At 39.9% G+C, this 22811-nt stretch overlaps 1 protein-coding gene across 1 annotated transcript in view; it reads right to left on the reverse strand.

Annotated features, from left to right (window-relative positions):
* Window positions 1-22811, reverse strand: part of asah2 (N-acylsphingosine amidohydrolase 2) — a 96195-nt gene that overhangs the window by 34971 nt on the left and 38413 nt on the right. Inside the window, 8 exon segments of the mRNA XM_043712370.1 lie at window positions 852-891; window positions 2841-2935; window positions 4187-4302; window positions 4448-4529; window positions 7525-7629; window positions 8842-8928; window positions 9716-9841; window positions 12528-12648. Coding sequence (XP_043568305.1) covers window positions 852-891; window positions 2841-2935; window positions 4187-4302; window positions 4448-4529; window positions 7525-7629; window positions 8842-8928; window positions 9716-9841; window positions 12528-12648 — 772 coding nt within the window.

A 22811-nucleotide genomic window follows, 5' to 3' on the forward strand; every position in this document is an offset into this window, starting at 1 on the left:
TTCCCACCTATCCACTCCACCCTCCTCTCTGACCTATCACCTCCATCCCCACCCCCATTCACCTATTGTACTCTATGCTACTTTCTCTCCACCCCCACCCCATTTATCTCTCCACTCTGCAGGCACCCTGCCTCTATTCCTGATGAAAGGCTTTTGCCCAAAACATCGATTTTCCTGCTCCTCGGATGCTGCCTGACTTGCTGCGCTTTTCCAGCACCATTCTAATCTAATCTGCTTATTGATCGTAAGCAAGGACAAGAGACAGAGTTTGTTACGAGAGGGAACATAGTTAATATGAATGAAACAGAGATTATCTGTAAGAGTAGTGTGCAATCTGCAAATATTTGATGGAAACCTCAATTTGATTTGATGCAATCATTAAAAGTACAAAATAATCATGAAAGCACTTGTTTTGCATTAGTTGTGGTACAGGCCTCAGTTGGTCCCAAATGCCTTCCTTTTTAAGTCTAGAGGGCGAGAATCCGTAAACCATTCATCCCCAGAGGGTACTGCAAGTAATCTGCCTAATCCAGTTCCTACTCCACATTCACAGTGGACATTTTCTGGCAAGTATCTCTAATTAAGAAGAAACAAAGATCAATTGTTTGGTTAACCTCCAGTCTGGAATAGGAACATGAAATGCCTCAGCTGTTCCCCGGCTGAGATCAGTTGATAAAGCACAGAGCATTATTATAACCAGGACTTTCCGACCTGTGAACCGTAATGCTGCATTCAATTGGGATTTTATCCACCAGATCATCAGGGGAATCAGCTGAAATATTTTTGATATATTTCTCAGCTTAACCACCTTAGAATACATCTAAGGTACTTGACGTTGATTAATAACTTACATGCTTCACAGCTTCTCGCAGTCTTCTTCCTGACATAGTGCTAAGGAAAGGAAATCAAAAAGGAAATTGGGAGACTTTAACAGCTTCTATGTACAATGATACTTAACCAGTGAACAATCCATCAATCCAAACTAGTTATTTCATTTGACAAATGGACGACCTGAAAGTATTTAAATCAATAATTGGTGGTTAAGTAATATTGCATGTCATTAAAATGGACAGCATGATAACAAGCATTGGTAACAGGTACATCAGGCTAACACAGTGTAACGTACTGGGCCAATGATTATCCCTTCTATAAAGTAACCAGAAAGATGATAGGGGTGCAATTTTCCCTTCTCTGGAGGTGGTGACTATCTTGATGACAGGTCATAATCCTAGATTATTAATGAACATACTGAACTTTTAGTGCAACTTGTGTTTTAGTTTTGAAAGACAATAGAGTGCCAAATGAATAGGAATGTATTGCATTGACTGCACGGAAGATTTCTGTGGATTATACTTAGCATTGAGGAAGATCCTAGAATGTTAAATTTGACAAGACTCAAGAAAGTTTTAAAGAGAAAAACTTCAAAAGGGGAAGTGCACTGCAAACTGGATTGCAATCTCCTGTGACATATCTCAAAACATGAACATAGAGGCCGCAGTCTGGTCAAGAAACATGTTTGAGTCTTCTCCTTTCTACAATACAACAGAACAAAGTTAACAGTTATTTTCAAACCTGGTCTATGTGTGCTAATGACTGATGTGAAGGTCATAGATGCAAAGTCTTCCTTAGGCTGCAGCTTAAAAAAGAATGTCTCTCTCTTTAATCAAGTCAGAAATCAATTAAAACTGTAGTCAAAAGCAAATGGAAAAAAGGCTTTCCATCTTGGGGTGGCTTGTTGGTTCAGTGGTTGGCACTGCTGCCTCACAGCGCCAGTGACCCAGGTTCAATTTCACCCTCAGGCAACTATCTGCCTGAAGTTTGCACATTCTCCCAGTGTCTGCATGGGTTTCATCCGGGTGCTCCAGTTTCCTCCCACAATCCAAAGATATGCAGGTCAGGTGAAGTGGCCACGCTACATTGCCCATGGTGTTCAGGAATGTGTAGATTAGACGCATTAGACAGGCAGTAAATGTCAAGTAAAGGGGAATTGGGTGGGATACTGTTCAGAGGGTCAGTATGGACTTGTTGGGCCAAAGAGCCTGTTTCCACACTGTAGGGATTCTATGATTCTATGAAAAGAATGTAGCCTTTGTAAATTAACCATATGGCGGTGACTCAAGAAGGGGAGCCAGCTCAGTTCATCCTCAGTGGAGCTTAACAATTTAGGGTATCCCAGTGGAACTGTACTAAATTGTAAACATCACCAGGGCTTGGTCACAAGATGAGGAAAGTAGAAAAAAGGAGAAATAACTGGGTAAGATTGCACTGGAGAGATATTCACCACAACCCCCTAACCACCCCACCCCTTGCCACCACCTCAGTGATTAGGTCTTGTGAGGAAGGTCTAGTGGGCCTTTTTCAGCTTGTCAGCAGCAAAGGTACTTAAATGACCAATGAACAGCCATTTAAGGATCTCTACATATTCAGGGGAACAGATGGGGTAGATGAAGTAATTTGGGGGGGAGGGGGGTGGTTGAGGGAGCTGAGTCTAAACATTAGAGCCAGACTTTTCAGGAATGAAATTAAGAAATGTTTTAGTTGCAAGATATGCCAGAAAGTTTGGATCACTCTTAGCAAGTGGCAACTAATGCTAGTTCATTCTAAAACCAAGACTAACTGATTTTTGTCAACCAGAAGTTAGGAGTTTGATTGTAATCTCACTGACTGGTAAATCAGGCTTGAGGGGCAAAATGGACTATCCTTGTCCCAATCTGCCATTATGCAGCAGCTATAAAGTTTTACAATGAATTTAACTGCTCAGTGACTGCAGGAAGGAATCCGATGGGAACTGAAACCATTGCTTTATAATGTGGCTCCAAAAAACTTCAGCAGAGACTCACGTGAACTCTCCAGGAACAGCTGTGATCGCCAGCGTCCCAAGGGTAAGAATTTGTACATCCACAATTTCCGGATGCCAAGGTAGAGGTTTATTCATCTGGAAGGTAAGGATGTAGCACTCAGTTAAATATGACCCTGCTGTGATAAATTTTGCATTTGAATGGAAGTTGTTGTCATGTAGATCATAGAGAAAGGAGAGGAGTTTGTAGCAAATAGAAATAACCTGATAAGGTTACTTCATCACTGAAGAGTAAATTGTGTACTAGAAGCATTCACACTTCGTTAGGATGAAGGAACTTTCTAAAGATTTGTATGAAGGGGACCAGAGAAAGCAGCACCTTACAGGAGTGAGATCTGATTACTGAGGGCTCAATGTGGTAGAAAGGTTTATGTTTGCACTCTGTCTCTTTCATAAAAGGTCATCAAATCAAACCATTTCTCTCAACAAGCCCAGTCTTGTGGAAAATCAATTCTCAGGGTCAAGGCAAGGACTTGCTCTAAGAATCACCCTTTTTAATCATACGGCAATGGACTTCAAATCAGAAATGATGTGATTTTGTTTTTGCGTAAATTATTGTATTCAATGTGGAACCATTAAAGTTCACCCCTGCAACAACCATGAGCCGGGAATCTGCCAGGATGATGAAGATGCAGTCTCGATTCCATCTGTGTACAGACTGTTCAACATTGATCTTTCCAGTGTTTATGATGAAGCATTGTATCTTGTAAGGGAAACTCCCAAGAGAGAAGGACACGTCAGAGATCCTGAACACACAGGCACCGATCCTCTTCTTCTTGCTCCCCCACAACTAGACTCCTGAATGTCACTACAAAGAGGGGAATCAATGTGGATAGTCCTGCTGATTACTCCTAGTTATTGGTCTGGCTATGTGGTCTGCTGGGACCTGGAACAGGGTGAAGATCAGAAATATAAATTTGGGCTGGGAAATGCACTCCACCATTTTCCTGCCACTCGTGATTGGGTTGTCAAGGTCTGACTTTGCTTCTTAGGGACTCGTGCGAATGAGACTTTGCACAGAGCTGCAGATAGTGGAACCTTGAAAGGAACTACTTAATTGAAAGTGAAATTAATTAGACCTTTTAAAGTCTTTTCTTTAATATTTTCACTTTTTATTTTGGAAGGTGGGAGCACATTTTGTTTGGCAAAGATAGCCCTCTGGGTGAACGTGGATTACCCGTTCAGTTAACAGTTAATCAAGCTCGCACATGTCCAACAGAAATTTATAAAATGTGAAACAAACACTTATGGTGCGACATCTCACAGCGTAGCAGAAGCAGAGAATCTTGAGATATTTTGTAATATTCAATAAGTAAAGAATGAACGCACTTCTCCTGTACTGAAAAGGATTGGTTTGGGATGATGGCAATCCTGCGTCTCATTGGACGGTTTTCCCAGGAGCATGTCACGGACTGCATCCCAAAATGGATCTCCTTCGATGGTTCCTATGGACACATCACCACAACACAAATCAAAACCTACTTCATGGTGGTGGGGCCATCTCATATACTGAGCGATGCAGCTTAATTTTCATTCTCTTTACTTTTGCCGGGAGAACGTTTCTTTCTAAGCAGCAAGCTCCAGACTTACCCTGTGTAAAGTTAAAGGCTCCAACACCATCAGTTGTGCCAGCAGCAAAGCTGTACCCAAGGGCAGGTTTACATGTGTGACCCTGGAAGAGGAAAGCTCCATTAATATGGGTTACACCATCATCATCATCGGCAGTCCCTCACAGACAAGGATGACTGTCTTCCAACTTAGGGTGAGTCCGTGGGTAGCTGTACAAACTGATGCAGCTGTCACACACAACCTCAACATTTACTGCCCAAATGTTATAAAGAAAGCCCGACTGTAGAAAGCACTGAGGTGTTTTCCTTCATGTCACACACTACAATTTGGATTATGCGCTCCTTAAAACTATGTGTCACCATATTTAGGTCATTTACCCATTAGGAAAGGAAGATAGTCAATTTCAGAAAGAGCTAGACATTACATCAGAGATTTTAACATTTCCATCAAAATATTTGCCCGGAATAATGGACAACCAAAGGTCAAAGGAGAGTGAAAATCCTAAAAAGCAATTAATATCAATAAGGAAAAGTACTGGAGAAATTAATAGTATGAAAAGCTAAACAAATCCCCCCACCTTAATAGCTAAGGTCTTTTCCCCAGGATGGGGGAGTCCAGAACTAGAGGGCATAGGTTTAAGGCAAGAGAGGAAGATAGAAAAGAGATCTAAGGGACAACTTTTTCACGCAGAGGGTGGCGCGTGTATGGAATGAGCTGCCAGAGGATATGTTGGAGGCTGGCACAATTACAGCATTTAAAAAGCATCTGGATGGGTATATCAATAGGAAGTGTTGAGAGGAATATGGGCCAAGTGCTGGCAAATGGGACTAGATTAATTTAGGATTAAGGGCTGGATCGAAGGGTCTGTTTCTATGCTATACATCTCTGCTATGATGGCCTACAACCTAGGATTCCAAAGAAAGTGGACCATCCAAAATTTCCTAAATTATTTAACAATCACAATGATTTGACCTGAAAGAGATCTAAGTTACTTGTCTTTACATCAGACATTTCCAAAATTACCCTTTCTCCGCAAACTAATGCATTTCTATATCCAACCTAAATCCAGCTCTTTTAGTGATGATATTAGGGTTTTCTCCTTTGGTTAAATCTTTATAAATAGACAGAGAAAGATCTAGTTCTTTTGAGGCCCAGAGTCATGAATCTTGAGCACCTTTTCAAGTTAGCCATATAAGTAGAAAATGGCTGCATCATTTAGATATGAACCTATCAAGAAACCTAAAAGTCATCTTTGGAATGATTACGAGAAATACAATGGGCAAACACTGGAAAAAGAGCTAGACTTCGGAGTGGAGCTTGTCATTTCCTTTCTGTTTTGGCAGAGCAAAAGATTTGAAGAAATGAGAGGCCAAACCTCAAGACTTGGCTTGGCAAACAGCTGTTCTCTGTTGGCTCGACAGTACTGAAAACCACTTAAGGAGATATTTTCCACAGGCAGAGACATCAGGCATGATATAACAGATATGTCTCATTCCCTGTCATTTACATCAAAACAACACTGATTATCAAGAACACTGAGGACTGGAAGCACCAGGGAGGTATATAAAATTTAAGTTTTCTTCGGCAAAATAGTGAAGTATAAAACCTTCCAATCTTTCAAGAAAATATGAGAACATGGTAGGAAGAGATAATGAGAGGGTTGGAGACTTGTTCAGAGTAGAAATACGAACAGTCGCTTATTCAACCGAATGTTCAGCTTCTATGTTGTGGACTGCATGTTGTGCTATGTACTCTCTAATGCACCACATAGCAGCATGGCATGGTACAGATTTTGCTCTTTCATAGCTCTCCACATGTAAAATGCAAAGCTTAGTTATTGGAGATCATAAAACTGAATTTTTCTCATATTTTCCATCCAGCATGAAACCTCATGGAATGGCTGTTTATAACAGTTGTCGAACACATCCATTTTCATAAACAACTAAAGGCAAGTTAAAGATAATGATTAGGAAGGCTCTGCCCACTGACACCTTGTGTCCCAACTTGTTTCTGAGAAACGGAATTGGATATTCTTAGGAAACATGAAAACTAACTGTATGATGAATGTAGGCCAATGGTCATTCTGATATCATTGGTAGTTATCTTGTTGCCATTGGTTACAAGGATTCAAACAATTGACACAATAGGTTGTTAATCCCAAAAAGATGACCAAGTGATCAGCATCAGAGAGAGCAACGGTCACCATGCCCTCGTCTGATGGCAGAGCTCACCAGGCAATGGTCTTCTTTGGATGGAAGATGGATCAGAAGACTTCCTTAACAGTCCTGTCAGGCAGCAGAATGTGGCCTTCACAACTTTAATGAGATTGACTCACTCTGTGACACTTACCTACTCATCCTCTCGTATTGGTGAACCATCCTTGATTATTATTGCTTATATATATTTTTGTTCCATTTCACCAATGGATCACATCTAAGTTGCTGCTTAGCACATTAACAAACTATGTGAAAATTCCTTACTGAGGGTGGGCTGCCTATACTAGGTGGCTGTGATCCTGAACTCACAAAATCAATATAATGTATGGAAAAAAACAGCTAGCTCTAGTGCCATAATCATGTTGTGAAATAACATGGACTCGGGAAACTAGGTTGGAATATTGAGCAGTGGGGCCACAGGTAAAAGTAGAAACCTTTGCACTACCAAAGATAATTCACCAGTGGGTCAAACCCACGCAATTATTTTCTTTCCTTTTGACCTTCTTTCTTCTGAAAACCTTTCAGATAATGGGCTGAGAAATGATCTACCTCTTGCTTCGCCCAATGCATGACAGACTGCCGTTTTAATTCCACCCTCTGAACTTCGTTTTCAACCTAATATCACTGGGCCAGGAGAGTATCCAAGTTATTTTTCAGGGTTAGAGTGGATGGTGTGATGTTGTAGTTCAACAAAAAAGAGTAAGGTGTTTTTTTGGTAGAACGATTTTCAACCCCCTGCTACCCATAAAGCCTCCCCTGACAGAGCTCCTTAAGGATTATGTTGTAGCGCTTTGTTGAACTTACTGACAACAAACGTGGCCCATGAGTCTAATCAAATAAAGGTTGCCTTACAAAAGAGAGAAAACAAAGGCTGGTACTCACTGAATGTGTTGAATTGAATTGAACTGTGACATCAGTCATGTTGACCCACTGATGAGCAAAGCTGACAGGACCTTTTATTTCTCTCTTGGCTGTTCTGGACAATTCCTAGGAATAAAATTCACATCAGATAAGAAATTGTAAAACAGGTGAGCAGCAATTCTCCATTTTAATTCACAAAGTTTGCCACCTCCTTGGGTGACTTGTATTTTTTTTAATTCTTTTATAATTTTTCAGCAATGCAAGGAAATCTTTACATCACTGTTATGGCAAAGAATGTATCACCCCGCCCTCTCAGTGGAGAATACACAACAATATACAGGAATTCTGCCACGGCTGCAGTGCTGTATGTGTCAGCTTTAACTTGTCTTCGTTGCCGACTTATTCTGAGAATTTCTATTTGAGCTGTCATAATCACAATTGCAGGGCTCCTCCAAGCAGTTGGGTCATTGACCATTGAAGATGGCTAGACAGAGAGGAGTGACTTAGCACAAAGGAAGTGTAGAGCAGCAACTTGATTCCATGACTGTGGAGTCAGTGAGATTGCTTAAGGTCCTCAGTCTTGCCTTTTAGCATTAGAAAAATACACGCTCAAGCATCAGCTGGACTAAATTAAACCAAAGGAATCCTATTGATGCTAATAATATGGGTCATACGTAATGTTATAAAATGTTGAGACCCCAGCACTGATCCCTGTGACACTTCACTTGTTACGTTGTGCCAACAAGAGGATTACATTTTTGCAAACACTATTTCCAGTGAGCTCGCCAATCTACCATCCCATATGATACCCCTTATAATATATGCTTGTATTTTCCACGATAGTCTTTGATGTGGCACCTCATCAAATGCTTTTTGGAAATCTAAGTACAGTACATCCACCAAATCCACAGCACATGCTGCTTCTTCAAAGAGCTTCAATTCATTGCTTCAAAATGATTTCCCTTTCACAGAGCCTTGTTGACTCGCCTGAATACCTTGAATCTTTTGAAGTGTATGGTAATAATGTCTTTAATAATAGCACATAACATCTTTCCTATGACAGATGGTAAGCCAATGGGTTATGCTTTCTTGCATTCTATTTCCCACCCCTTTTAGATAATGGAGTTACATGTGCAATTTTCAAATTTGAAGGAACCTTTCCCAAATTTAGGGAATTTTGGAAAATTAAGCTAGCACCATAACGATCTCACTAGCCACTTACTCCAAACTAATGAGAGGACAGCTCTTCTACCTAATTATCTTCAACAAACAATGTTTTAGTATTTATGTCCGATCAATCTGTGCTGCTGGATTATAATCTCACCAGGTTACGCTCACCTTTGCTTTATTGTAGATGTGCTGTCCAATGATTGAAGTGCTTTCAAACATGTCCTTCCCAGGACCTGCAGACATACACATCGATGGCTGTAAAGTTAAGGGTAAGGTGGTTGGGGACGGGGGTTGGGGACGGGGGGTGGAGGTGCAAGAAGAAAGATGCAGAAAATCACCGTGAATCATGGACCTATTAAACTAGTCAGTGCATAGCTTTAGAGTGTGTGCTCACTGGAGCCAACCAGAACCCACTAGTTGTTGCATTTAAACTCATGGACAACTGAGAAACAATTTCTAGCATGGGGGTAGAAATCTTTTTTTTTAAGAAGCATGATATTTAACAGTTAAATTTTCCAAATGTTAGTAAATTCCAACGAAAACTAAAGGGAATACCAAATGTACACATAAGTCCTGCTTTTTAAACATAATATTATTCATGTACAAGGCACAGCAGTAGGCCATCAGCCCTTGAGGCTAATCCATCACATAGTCAATCCAACTGTAACCACAAACCCACATTCATACCTACCACAGTAACCTTGCTTACCCAGCATCTACACAGCTCTCTGTTACAAATATTCAAAGACACTTCAGAAAGAGAGTTCCGAAGATTGTCAAACAGCAGTGAGAATAGCAATGACCTCATTTCTGTTTTAAACGGGTGGAAATTTGATTATTTTTATTTGGTTGGCTAAAGTAAAGAGGAGAGAATATTGTATTAAGTTGTTCAGGTTAAAGGACAATTGCTGATGTAACTGAGAGCTTGAGGCATTAGGTAGGCTTTCTTGGCAGCAGTGTGGTTTAAGGGCCACAAAGTGAGATTGATGCTGCCATCGATCAGCCGTTAAAAGCATTCAGAAATATCAAACACTGGACTTACTCCTCCAATAGGGCAGGTGCTCTCAGGATTGTTGCATGTTTCCCCTGTGTTCACACAGTGAGGACCCATTGTGTTCGAAGAGACATCTCCCAAATTGGAGGAAGCAAATGCTGCCACAAATGGTCCCTGTAAGTGCAAAAATCAAGGCAAAATATCAACATAACCATTCAGCACGTTGCTTTATGATGTCCTGCAAGCAGGCTAGAATGGCGGGAGGTGGGAACGGTGAACAACAGTAGACGTAGCTGACATTTAAACAGCTGAATTATTCAGAAACGTATATTAATACCATGTACATAATTTATATTATGTTTATTAATAATTTATAGTTTATAGGAAGGAGTAATTAAATTTGCAAATCATATTAAAGTTGAAGATCACAGAAGCAGAATTAACTTAGAGATTGCTGAAGCCTCCGTTACAGTCTAATCAGGGAGGTTTCAAAGGCTCAATAAACTCAAACTGTAAATTGCATTTCCCCACAGTTCCACTTAAGCCTGAAGTGGGGCTTTGAGCATATTGGTCACCTTCCTTGCAGATTGCATTCATGTTTGCTTGTAATTGGCTATTCTAGTTAAGCATTTCCAAAGTGTAAAGGGCATTCATCTGCAATTTTCCATTACTGAGAAATGAACTTCTGCCATATCGCAATTATAATCTATCTGCAGTAACCTTTTGCATTGGTACATTTAAAAAAAAGCTAACTAATAGTTCAAATTCTTAATGATAAAGAATCCTCAATCCTCCATGAAATCACAACCTGAAAGAAGGCATCAGCCTTTAATCTTCCTGACCACAACAACATAATTTCTTAAATAGTTTGGAGGTAGGTCACATAACTTCAGGTAAACTATTTTTAGAAAGGTTATTTAACAAGTTAACAGTGAACAGTAAAATATTGGAATATTTCTGGGTCATGGTGCAACACTGATCTCATTGAGTTACAGATTATTAAATGGAATTAGCAGTATCTTTGAGCTATGTCAACTTATCATGGGTAAATAGCATAGGATGGTGGTTTGCAAGAGCTAACAGTTATCTTCAGATTTTGGGAAGAGTTCAAATTAATGGAATTTTAATATTAGTGGAATAGTAATTATCAGAACTTTGTTGGTGCATTAATGAGCGTGAACAGGCAAATATGATGCAGGTTAAGGGACAATATAGTGTACATTTATTAATAGCTTGACCACACATAAAAGGATTTTATTCTGTTTGATTTATCAATTGCTTTATTCCCACTTTGCCCTTTCGTAAGGCAGTAGGATTTACTCAGGATCCGGTTAGAGGAGCAATGTAAATCCTCAGCACATGGTTATTTTCCATTTCAGAGCCTAGACTGGGAAGATCGTCTTTCAGCTCCACGGAGAGTGGGGAATAGCACACCCAAACCCGATTCTTGCTTTAATTTACATCTTCCATTTTACAGGGAGCATTGTTTAAAGCCAAGGATGAATGTTTCTCTCCCGCTCACAGGAGTAAAGACGCCAACAGCATCACACATACCTCATAGAACATAGAACAGTACAGGAACAGGCCCTTCCCTCCATGATGTTGAGCTGGACACGATGCCAAATTAAAGTAATCCCTTCTGACTGCCTTTGGTCCATACCCCTCTATTGCCTGCATATTCATGTGCTATCTAAACACACCTTAAACACTCCTATTGTATCTGCCTCCACCATTACCCCTGGCAGTGCATTCCAGGCACCTACCAGTCTCTGTGTGAAAAATCTGCCCCTCACATCTCCTTTTAACATTTCCCCTTACCTTAATTATCGGTTGAGATTACTCAAAACGTGTAATAAATTAAATAAACATTGACTGTTATATTTTGGCTGAGTGCTGTCCTGTGTGTTAATTGATGCAATATGGAAGACAAATACAGACTTCTTGAAGTTTATTAACAATACTAACTATTTATATTTCAACAAAATGGAAAACATGCACATGGTTTTGTTTCAATGTTTCTGGTGTTACCATACATTGCAGACACATAACTGACTGTCTGACTGAACACACATAATATCATGAAGGGCACAGATAAGGTGAGTAGCAAGGGTCTTTTCCCTGAGTCAGCAGACTTCAAAACTTAGAGGGCATATTTTGAGCTAAGAGGAGAAAGATTTGAAAAGGAAATGAGGGGCAATTTTTCAAACAGTTTGCATTTGGGATGAATTGCCAGAGGAAATAGTGAATGCAGGTCCATTTAAAAGACATTTGGATAAGTACACAGATAGGAATGGTTTGGAGGGATATGGGCCAAACACAGGTAGGTGGGACTACTTTAGTTCTGGAACATGGTCAGCTAGTTGGACTGAAAGGTCTGTTTCCATGCTGAATGACTCTATAATGCACTGAGAGCCCAAGGTGAGTACTTTCATATTGGAATGTCACGGGTACACTTCCAGTCTGGTCAGGAATATATGCCAAATCATTACAAACACAGCAGCCAATTTGGGCCCAGCCAAGTCCCAGGAAGTGCAAGGTGATAATGACATTTGTTTATCGTGCTGTTGATTGAGGAATACTAGACAGCCTTCTTCCTGCTCTTTATTAAACAGTACTATGGGATCTTCTCGATCCATCCAACATCTCATCTGAAAGATGGCATCTCTGACATGCAGACTTAAATGGCAGTCTAGATTTCTGGACTCATGTTTCTGGAACAGGATTGAGAACTCACAACCTCCTAGCTCACACAGTTGCGCTGATACTGCTGACCATGCCGACAGCTGTCATATTAAAGCCATTATAGTGCTCTCAACATATAGATCTCCACACAACATTGATACATTTATGTGTTATTCACCTCCCCAGTCAAAGAGCCTGTGTTCTTCTCCTGTTCAAACAGGTAAGATGCATATCCCATGTTGTCACTGCTAACCAGGTGATTGGTATTGTTCATGCTGACAGGATGGACAGCAAACCAGCTACAACAAAGCAGAAAGGAGCAAAACAAGTGATTGTTAAAAATGGCTAATACGTCACCCTAAGGAAATGATTGACAGCATCTGCAGGTAAAAATATATTGTTGTGCCTCTGGTCCCTTCCAATACATAGATATTTGGAGAGTAGGTACAATACCCCTTACCCACAAAGTGGTATATAAAATGAACATACTTTAAGAAAGTATCAAATTAAATTGGGGAATTTAAATGCTTAAAGCTTTAAAGAGAATTAAGACAATATCTTTTGTTGACAATTTTACCATGTATGAGACTGATGACTTTTAAAAATAAATTTATTTTCCAGTGACCAATGGAAAAACTAAAGAACAAGACTGCATGCATTAAGACTTTTAATGTGACAAACAAATTACTCAATATAAACATAATATTAGTTATCAGCCAACTAATACATCAAAATAAACACAAAGGTACTTTCATACTAGCTAACACAATCAATACGTGTTGTAATTCTTTCCACAGTGTACCATACTTCTGACAGCCAGGTAGCATTTCCCTGCCATGTTAGATTGGAGCTCGCAATGCCTTGAAATTCGTTCACTTAGTCTCAGTATTCCTGAACAGACTTCTACCAAAGACCAGGCTCACTATGGCAACTCCATGTTCCTAAAGTTTCCAAAAGTTTCCAAAAGTTCCATGGGTTCCATCTTTTTTTTCTCCAAACAGAGAACTGGATTCTCACCAACATCCTGCTTGGCTGCTAACCCCAAAACTTATTTTCCTGCTCTTCACAGCCGTAGTTACATTCGTTCCTTGCTCACTCACTCTCTCTCTTTCGATTACTGTGTCTGTCTTCAAAAAGGAAATGTACCTTTCCTGTGTCAAGGTATAAAAACCATCACGTGATTTTCAATAGGTTTCATTTTAAGGTTTCTTTACCCATGACGTCAGTTTGAATCGACTAAGGTTTTGTTTGACCAACATACCCTCCATCCAGAACATTCTCTTTCACCCTCAGCTAAACAACTGTTTAGACAGCTTTCAATTAGAACAATTAAAGGCCTGAAGCCAAATTTCAAAATAATTCAAATGCACAATATCAGGATGAGGTTACTGGATTTTATAGCATTGAGTTGCAAAGTTGCAGTTAATAAACTTTTGAAGTTTTGTATTGGCCTGCGTCCTTTTGAAATTATCTGAACTGTAAGCCCTTCATTTCAGTGGGTTACACCTGAGGTGATCTGTGCGATTGAATTTAGGTTTTTGTTAAAATATATTGTAAGTTATGCCGATAAGGAAAATGCAAGTAAAATGGAGAGAGGGAGCTGCAAAAGGAGAGCGAGCGAGCAAGGGCTTTTTGCTAACTATGACAGTGACTGACAGATTTTGAAATTTGATCCAAAGAAAACCTATTAAATCAAATCACCATGTGTGTTACCAGAAGTCTTAAAGTAAGAGAAATGTTCACGGCATCAATAAAAGCACTCATACAGGAGCTTTACACATCAAAGCAGCATATGAAAGGTGGAGGAAGGCAAGGGGAACAAAGACAGAGAAGAAGTGAAACAGAAACCATTAATAAATAGTTACTTTGACAGTTATCACCTGAAATACAGAAAGCATGGAAGACAAAGTCAGAGAAAGCATCACACAAACAAGGAACAAGGAAAAGAAGCATAAATACCATCAAAGTTCAGTCTTCCTGCAACTGTACTTTACAATAACAGTATGTAATACGTGGTAATTAAATCACCATTGTCATATATGGGAAAAGCCATTTTGATTACCAGAGCTCATTCATTCATTAAGAAATGTCCACCCAGGAAACAATACTTTCTGAAAAATTTTATCTTATGTTCACAGTGTTGTCATTCTGAAACATCACACCATCTGACTCATTGTACGCAATGCTATAGAAAACTCACTAATAAGTTTAACAACACAGTCACAAGTATAAATTTAAACAAGTTTGAAAATGATCCAAAAATACCCAAAACATGTTGCTTTATAAATTCTATTTTCTAATGTACCTGAAGAACTTTTATGGCCAAAATGATTTGGAATATTATATATTTTTCTGTAGAAAGAGCCATAAGTAAAAGTGCATAAAATTAATTTCAGTTCTACAAAATCACAAAATCCAAATTCAGTTGCAACTGTTGCTAACTGTCAGAAGAGGAGATACATTTACTTTTATAACATGGCTTTCTTATTATGAAATATTGTGCTTTAAAGCAACTTCCTATTCCATTTTTCTTTTCGAACCATTGGCACCCATTTGTTATCTGAGCTGTGGAACTGTGGTTGGAGTAGCTGAGAAATGTGCGATATTTATTAAGTCATCTTTCAGACTAGACTTGGTGTGATTTTCCTTTCTAGCAACTAGTTAAATGCTATAGGCATGGTTGCATAGTATACTTGATGATTGTATTCCTCTCACTGATGCAAAACATTGCCAACATATATATAAGTTTGATTGTGAGAATAAATGTTGGCCAGTTTGTAAGGAAAACTAATAATACTATCACAACCACCTAAAACAACCAATAGGGTCTTGATTTAACATCTTCTCTGAACAGCACATCTCTAACACTGAGGTACCTTCTTCAGGCCTTCACTGAATTGTTTAGATTATGAACTTAAATCTCTTGGATTTACACTAAAATTCACTCTGAATCCACTTTTACTCTCCAGGAGAGTGGTACCACTGGCTGAAAGGTGGGATTTGGAATGTTGGCTTCTTTACTTTTGATCAGCAAATCCATGATGAGGACTCCATGTAGAAAGATATTCAAGCTGCTGATGATTCAATGGTAATGGAACTCGTAAACTACAGTTAATGCCAAACAACAACATCTATGTTTCTTTATTTATAATATTCAAGGATAAAAGTTCAATAATACAACCATTACCTTGATGGCTACACTCACTAATATCACTTCCAAGAATATGAACCAATGATTGAACCAGTATGAACAATAGCAAGATTCCTTTAAAGCCACATTTTCAAATGTGCAATATTGCTCTACATAATGTTTATGATCTTGGCTTCAGTCCAGTAACCATTCGCATAGGAAGATCTTATAGAAGATTCAAAAACTATGACATTCAATAATTAGGGAGAAATAGAAAGTGTTTGAATCGAAATGCAATGATGCACTTGTGCCCTTTCTAGTCTGCTGCAGTTATGTAATGACTACATGCTACAGTGCACACAAACTGTCAATGCGCTCCTTAAGTTCACTTCAAGTAAAGACCTTGTGTTGAACCGAGAGGTGTATTGTACACAAAAACTTAGTACCAGAACAGAATAATATTTGCAATTCTTCACCCCTCAATAATCACTGATCTGAAATATTTCCACTCTCAATTCCTTCAATGTCCTGGATGCATTTCATCCAGCCCTAGTGCTTTGCCAAGTCTAAGTGCCAACTGTCAATCCAAACTTCCCACTTATCAATTTGGTATGCTTGTAGTGACAGAGTTTTCTCTTTTGTCACAATGGCCTGGTTCACAGCCACCTCCTTGGCAAAGTGTTCATTTAATACCTGAGCTATGTCCCATGTCTCCATTTGTAAAGCAGCCTTTCAGTCCTTAATTGGTTCTACCCCTCCTTTTACCACCTTATACTATTAATATGACAGGAGAAAATCTTGGGATTCTTCATATGCCAGCCATTATATATTCTAATAATCCCTCTTCACTTCTCTAAACCTTCCCCTCTGAACCTTCTCTTGACTCTCAGCTGTATTTTCAACTTGGCATCTGTCATAATCAATATTTTCCTTTTTTAATCTTAATTTCCATCTGCATTCTCATTTGGGGGCTCTGGATTTGTTTGCCACACTATTCTCTTTTGAGGGAATGTACCATGACTATGCCCAAATCATTTCTTTTTTAAAGTAACCCAATTTTTATCAACTGTTTCTTCCACCAACCTTTAATTCCAGTCTATCGAACTCAGTCCCATTGAATTTGACTCTCTCCCGTTAATTATTCTGACTCTGGATTGCCTATTGTCCATTTCTATTGTCTTCCAAACCAAACAGTATAAAGATCGCAAATTTTTATCAACTGTTTCTTCCACCAACCTTTAATTCCAGTCTATCGGACTCAGTCCCGTTGAATTTGACTCTCCCCCGTTAATTATTCTGACTCTGGATTGCCTATTGTCCATTTCTATTGTCTTCCAAACCAAACAGTATAAAGATCACATCTTCTCAATGCTCCTCCTGAAACCTCATCTACTTAGCTCACCTCTTTTTCAAGAACCAGGCCCTTGAACTCTTTGGAACCTCCTCTTCCCAGCACTCCACTGCTATCACAACCAACAATACAACCTCTTTCCTATCTTTGCTGGACACCCAAGAATATGCAACACCTAGCCCTACTGTTTCTTGAGCCAGATCTCTGCCAACACCACAACATATTTCCACATGGCAATCTGTACCCTTAGCTCCCCAATCATATTGACTATTCTTCATGTATTCATATACATGCACAATAACTTTGGTTTAGAATTCATTACTTTCTCTCTTACTCTCACATCACTTATTAACTTTCTGTTCTCTTTACCAGTGCTATCTGTTTCTCCAAGTATCTTGTGCATCCTGGTATTCTTCTCTAATAGCTTTTCCTGTTTCCAAAGCTCTGCTGAGTTAGTTTAAGGCTCTCCCAACTGGTGAATTTCCAAAAAGGGAATCTGTCCTCTCTCTGTTCTGGTGCAACCCCTCCAAGATAAGAAGTGTTAGAGGGAGATGCAAGCAATCAGTGGAGATTTAATGGACAGGACTCAGAAATTGAAAGAGTTTTAAGGCTGTATTCAGTGCCATAAGCCCCCTGGTAGCAAATATGAAGTAGGAGAATGTATTAATTCAAATAATAAACAAGCTTTAGCAAAGCAAGACAGTATATATTGGGATAAGCAGCTGAGTTCAGGTCAGAAAGAAGCAAATGTCTTGAATGTGTTCAGGATACTGTAGACTTCTCCGTTTCAGGTCCTGGGCCAGCAAGGGGCAAGCTACGTCAGATTTACTAACGAGCAATTAGCTAGATTTTGTTAACAGCCAAACAGTACTCAGCAGTTATTTATTGCACCCGTAATTTGATTGAGTTCAATGTTGCATTTGAAAAGGCAAAATGCAAAAGTGACTAGCATTCTAGATTTCTGTAAGACTGACTCCATGGCGAGAGACAGAGACTATCCACAGCAAATTAGACAAAATATTTATGGATAAATGGACAGAAGATAGGAAGGAAGTGCTTAAAAAAGGAATTTGCAATACGGAAACACTTTATACACCTAAGAGGTAAGAAGTCTACTTAGCAAGCAAAAGGGAATGGACAATCACAGAAGTAAACAAGAGCACAAACATAAAACATTACAGCACAGCACAGGCCCTTCAGCCCTCAATGTTGTGCCAACCTGTGGAAACCAATCTGAAGCCCATCTAACCTATACTATTCCATTATCATCCATAAAACTATCCAATGACCATTTAAATGCTCCTAAGGTTGGCGAGTCCACTATTGTTGCAGGCAGGGCATTCCACACCTTTACTACTGAGTAAAGAAGCTACCTCTGACATCTGTCCTATATCTATCGCCCCTCATTTTAAAGCTAGGTCCTCTTCTGCTAGCCATCACCATCCAAGGAAAAAGGCTCTCACTGTCCACCTTATCTAATCCTCTGATCATCTTGTATGCCTCTATTAAGTCATCTCTTAACAATCTTCTCTCTAACAAAAACAGCCTCAAGTGCCTTAGCCTTTCCTCGTAAGGCGTTTCCTCCAGACCAGGCAACATCCTGGTAAATCTCCTCTGCACCCTTTCCAATGCTTCCACATCCTTCCTATAATGCGGCAACCAGAACTGTACAGCCGCACCAGAATACTGTACAGCTGCAACATAGCATCATGGATCCAAACCTCAATCCCTCTACCAATAAAAGCCAACACACCATATTGGTTCTCAACAACCCTACCAACCTGGTGGCAACTGTTAGGGATCTATGCACATGGACATCAAGTTCTCTCTGCTCATCTACACACCAAGATTCTTACCATTAGCTTAGTACTCTTTATTATTGTTGCTTCTTCCAAAGTGAATCACCTCACACTTTTCCACATTAAACTCTATTTGCCACCTCTCAGCCCAGCTCTGCAGCTTATCTATGTCGCTCTGTCACCTGCAACATCCACAACTCCACCGACCTAAGTGTCATCTGTAAATTTAGTAACCCATTCTTCTATGCCTTCATCCAGGTCATTTATAAAAATAACAAATAGCAGTGGCCCCAAAATAGATCCTTGTGGTACACCACTAGTAACTGAACTCCAGGGTGAACATTTCCCATTAACCACCTGTCTTCTTTCAGTTAGCCAATTTCTGATTCAATCCGCTAAATCACCCTCAATCCCATGCCTTCGTATTTTCAGCAATAGCCTACCGTGGGGAACCTTATCAAACGCTTTACTGAAATCCATATACACCAAATCAACCACTTTACCCTCATCCTCCTGTTTGGTCACCATCTCAAAGAACTCAATAAGGTTTGCAAGGCACAACCTTCCCTTCACAAAACTGAGTTGACTATCTCTAATCAAATTATTCCTTTCCAGATGATTGTAAATCCTATCTCTTATAAAACAGTTTACCCACAACCGAAGTAAGGCTCACTGGTCTATAATTACCAGGGTTGTCTCTACTCCCCTATTGAACGATGGGACAGCATTTGCTATCCTATTCTGGCACTATTCCTATAGACAATAATGACATAAAGATCAAAGCCAAAGGCTCTGCAATATCCTCCCTAGGTTCCCAGAGAATCCTAGGATAAGTCTTATCTGGCCCAGGAGACTTATCTATTTTCTTACTTTCCAGAATTGTTAACACCTCCTCCTTATGAACCTCAATGCCATCTTGTCTAATAGCCTGTATCTCAGTATTTTCCTTGACAACATTGTCTTTTTCCTGTGTGAATGCAGACAAAAAATATTAATTTAGCACCTTTCCTATCTCTTTGGACTCCATGCACAACTTCCCACGACTGTCTTTGACTGGCCCTAATCTTCCTCTAGTCAATCTTTTATTCCTGACATAGCAAGAGTTCCTTAGAAGCTGCCTGACCAGCTGTGCTTTTCCAGCACACCACACTCTTCAACTCTGATCTCCAGCATCTGAAGTCCTAACTTTCTCCATACCCACAGAAAGCTTTAGGGTTTCCCTTGATCCTACCTGCCAATAACTTCTCATGTCCCCTCCTGGCTCCTCTTAGCTCTCTCTTTAGGTTCCTCCTGGCTAACATGTAACTCAACTGCCCTAACTGAGCCTTCACATCTCATCTTCACATAAGCCTCCTTCTTCCACTTGACAAGAGATTCAATTTCCTTAGTAAACCACGGCTCCCGTGCTCGACCACTTCCTCCCTGCCTGACAGGTACGGACTTATCAACGATACACTGTAGCTGTTCCTTGAATAATTTTCACATTTCAATTGTGCCCATCCCCTGCAGTTTCCTTCTCCATCCTATGCATTCTTAATATTGCCTAATCACATCATAATTGCCTTTCCCCCAGCTATAACTCTTGCCCTGCAGTATATACCTATCCCTTTCCATCACTAAAGTAAACATAACCAAAACGTGGTCACTATCACCAAAGTACTCACCTACCTCCAAATCTAACACCTGGCCAGGTTCATTACCCAGTACCAAATCCAATGTGGCCTCGCCCCTTGTTGACCTATCTACATATTGTGTCAGGAAATCCTCCTGCACACACTGGACAAAAACTGACCCATCTAAAGTACTTGAACTATTGTGTTTCCAGTCAATATTTGGAAAGTTAAAGGCCCCCATAACTACCCTGTTACTTTTGCTTCTATCCAGAATTATCTTTGCTATCCTTTCCTCTACATTTCTGGAACTTGTTGGAGGCCTATAAAATCTCCTTTCCTGTTTCTAACCTCAGCCCATATTACCTCAGTAGATGAGTCCTCATCAAACGTCCTTTCTGCCCCCGTGATACTGTCCTTAACTAATAATGTCACACCTCTCCTCTTTTAGCACCTTCCTCGTTCTTACTGAAACATCTAAACTCTGGAACCTGCAACAACCATTCCTGTCCCTGCTCTATCCATATCTCCAAAATGGCCACAACATTGAAGTCCCAGGTGCCAACCCTGCTGCAAGTTCACCACCTTATTCTGGATGCTCTGTATGCATCAGGAATGGAAAATGATTGAAACTGGTAATGAGTTGCTGTACAGTACTTGGAAGACTAGAATACTATGGGCAGAAGTCATGCTTCAACAATGTACAGCCCTGCCTAAATCACACCTGGAGCAATATGTTCAGTTCCAGCCACCATATTTTTGGAAGGATGCATTAACCTTAGAAACAATGCAGCAAAGTTTTACCAGAATGACATTTGAACTCAAAGAATTAAATCATGAGAAGCTATCACACAACTTAGGATCATATATCTTCAATGCTAGATAAATTAGAAGTGATTTTATTGAACTTCACAAGATATTAACAGGATCATGCTCCTGCTACATGGGATTCCTCGCACTTGGGGATATTACTGCCAGGAACTTTAAGAGGAGAGTTGGGAAATATTTCAAATGGCCGATGTAAATTTGGAATGGTTTTTCATAAGCAGCTGATTCTGGGCCAGTTGTTAGTAATAAGTTTGAGGTTGTTGGTTTTAAGCTACCTACAGTATGAAGAAATACTGTGCAATGACACGCATATGGAGTTAAATCACAAATCGGCCATGATCTGATTGAATGACAGGAGCATACCTATGGGGTTAAATGGCCTTGGCCTGCTGCCAATGAAACACAGTATGACTTTAGCCCTTTAATGTATCAGCTTGTGTAGCCAAGTCCAAGCTCGAGAAAAATGTTACTTTTTTACCTTTAGTTTACTGACACTTATCACATGCTGTGCGTGATCTTCTTTTTCATTTGGATATACTCTGCTTCCTATTGAACATGTTCTGTGTCCAGCTATACATTAATACCATTTGTGCATCAAGTTATAAGTTAATAAATAAATGTAATATATTAAACAAGTAAATTACAGGTACCCAGCACAACAGATCATTTGTTAGAATCACAGACTGTCCTCCTATGGTGTTAAAGCTCAGGATTCTTCTCCAGTCATCTCACCAGAATGCTTATCCCAGAGATACAACAAAACAATCCCATAGAGTCTCTGGCCAGCTCACAAATTCCAATTTGCTTCAAACTTGCCTTCAAACTGATAATCAAGGTAATTCCATTCATCATTTTTTGAAGACAACTCATTCAAACTTGTATCTCAAATTTCCACAACAAAATGAACATTTGCAATACTGAAAGAGTGATACTGTTTCTCTGTCGAAATGGACCTTGTTGTGCATCTTGGCTTGGCTTGCCATGCACCCTGGCTCCAAGGTTGGCCACAGCATGAATGATCTTGCCTCACTGCCCCCTCATTGCCTGTCCCACAGAGATACTTTTGACTTTGTCTATCCACATCATATTGGTCCTTCCTGTGCCTGCTGTATTTTCAGGTGCTGTGCCTTGCAAGACCTCTTTCTCCAAACACTAGTCAAACCACCCTCGAAGGTAGAAGACAGAGGGTGGAGGTGGAGGGTTGTTTCTCAGGCTGGAGGCCTGTGACCAGTGGAGTGCCACAAGGATTGGTGCTGGGTCCACTACTTTTTGTCATTTATATAGAAGATTTGGATGTGAACATAAGAGGTATAGTTACTAAGTTTGCAGATGACACCAAAATTGGAGGTGTAGAGGACAGCGAGGAAGGTTACCTCAGATTACAACGTGATCTTGATCAGATGGGCCAATGGACTGAGGAGTGGCAGATGGAGTTTAATTTAAATAAATGCAAGGTTTTGTATTTTGGGAAAGCAAATCTTAGTAGGACCTATACACTTAATGGTAAGGTCCTATGGAGTGTTGCTGAACAAAGAGACCTTGGAGTGCAGGTTCATAGCTCCTTGAAAGTAGAGTTGCAGGTAGATAGGATAGTGAAGGCGGCATTTAATATTTTTCCTTTATTGGTCAGAGTATTGAGTATAGGAGTTGGGAGGTCATGTTGCAGCTGTACAGGACATTGGTTAGGCCACTTTTGGAATATTGCATGCAATTCTGGTCTCCTTCCTATCGGAAGGATGTTGTG

This window comes from Chiloscyllium plagiosum, chromosome 22, assembly GCF_004010195.1.
Source record: "Chiloscyllium plagiosum isolate BGI_BamShark_2017 chromosome 22, ASM401019v2, whole genome shotgun sequence".
NCBI classification, from domain to species: Eukaryota; Metazoa; Chordata; class Chondrichthyes; order Orectolobiformes; family Hemiscylliidae; genus Chiloscyllium; species Chiloscyllium plagiosum.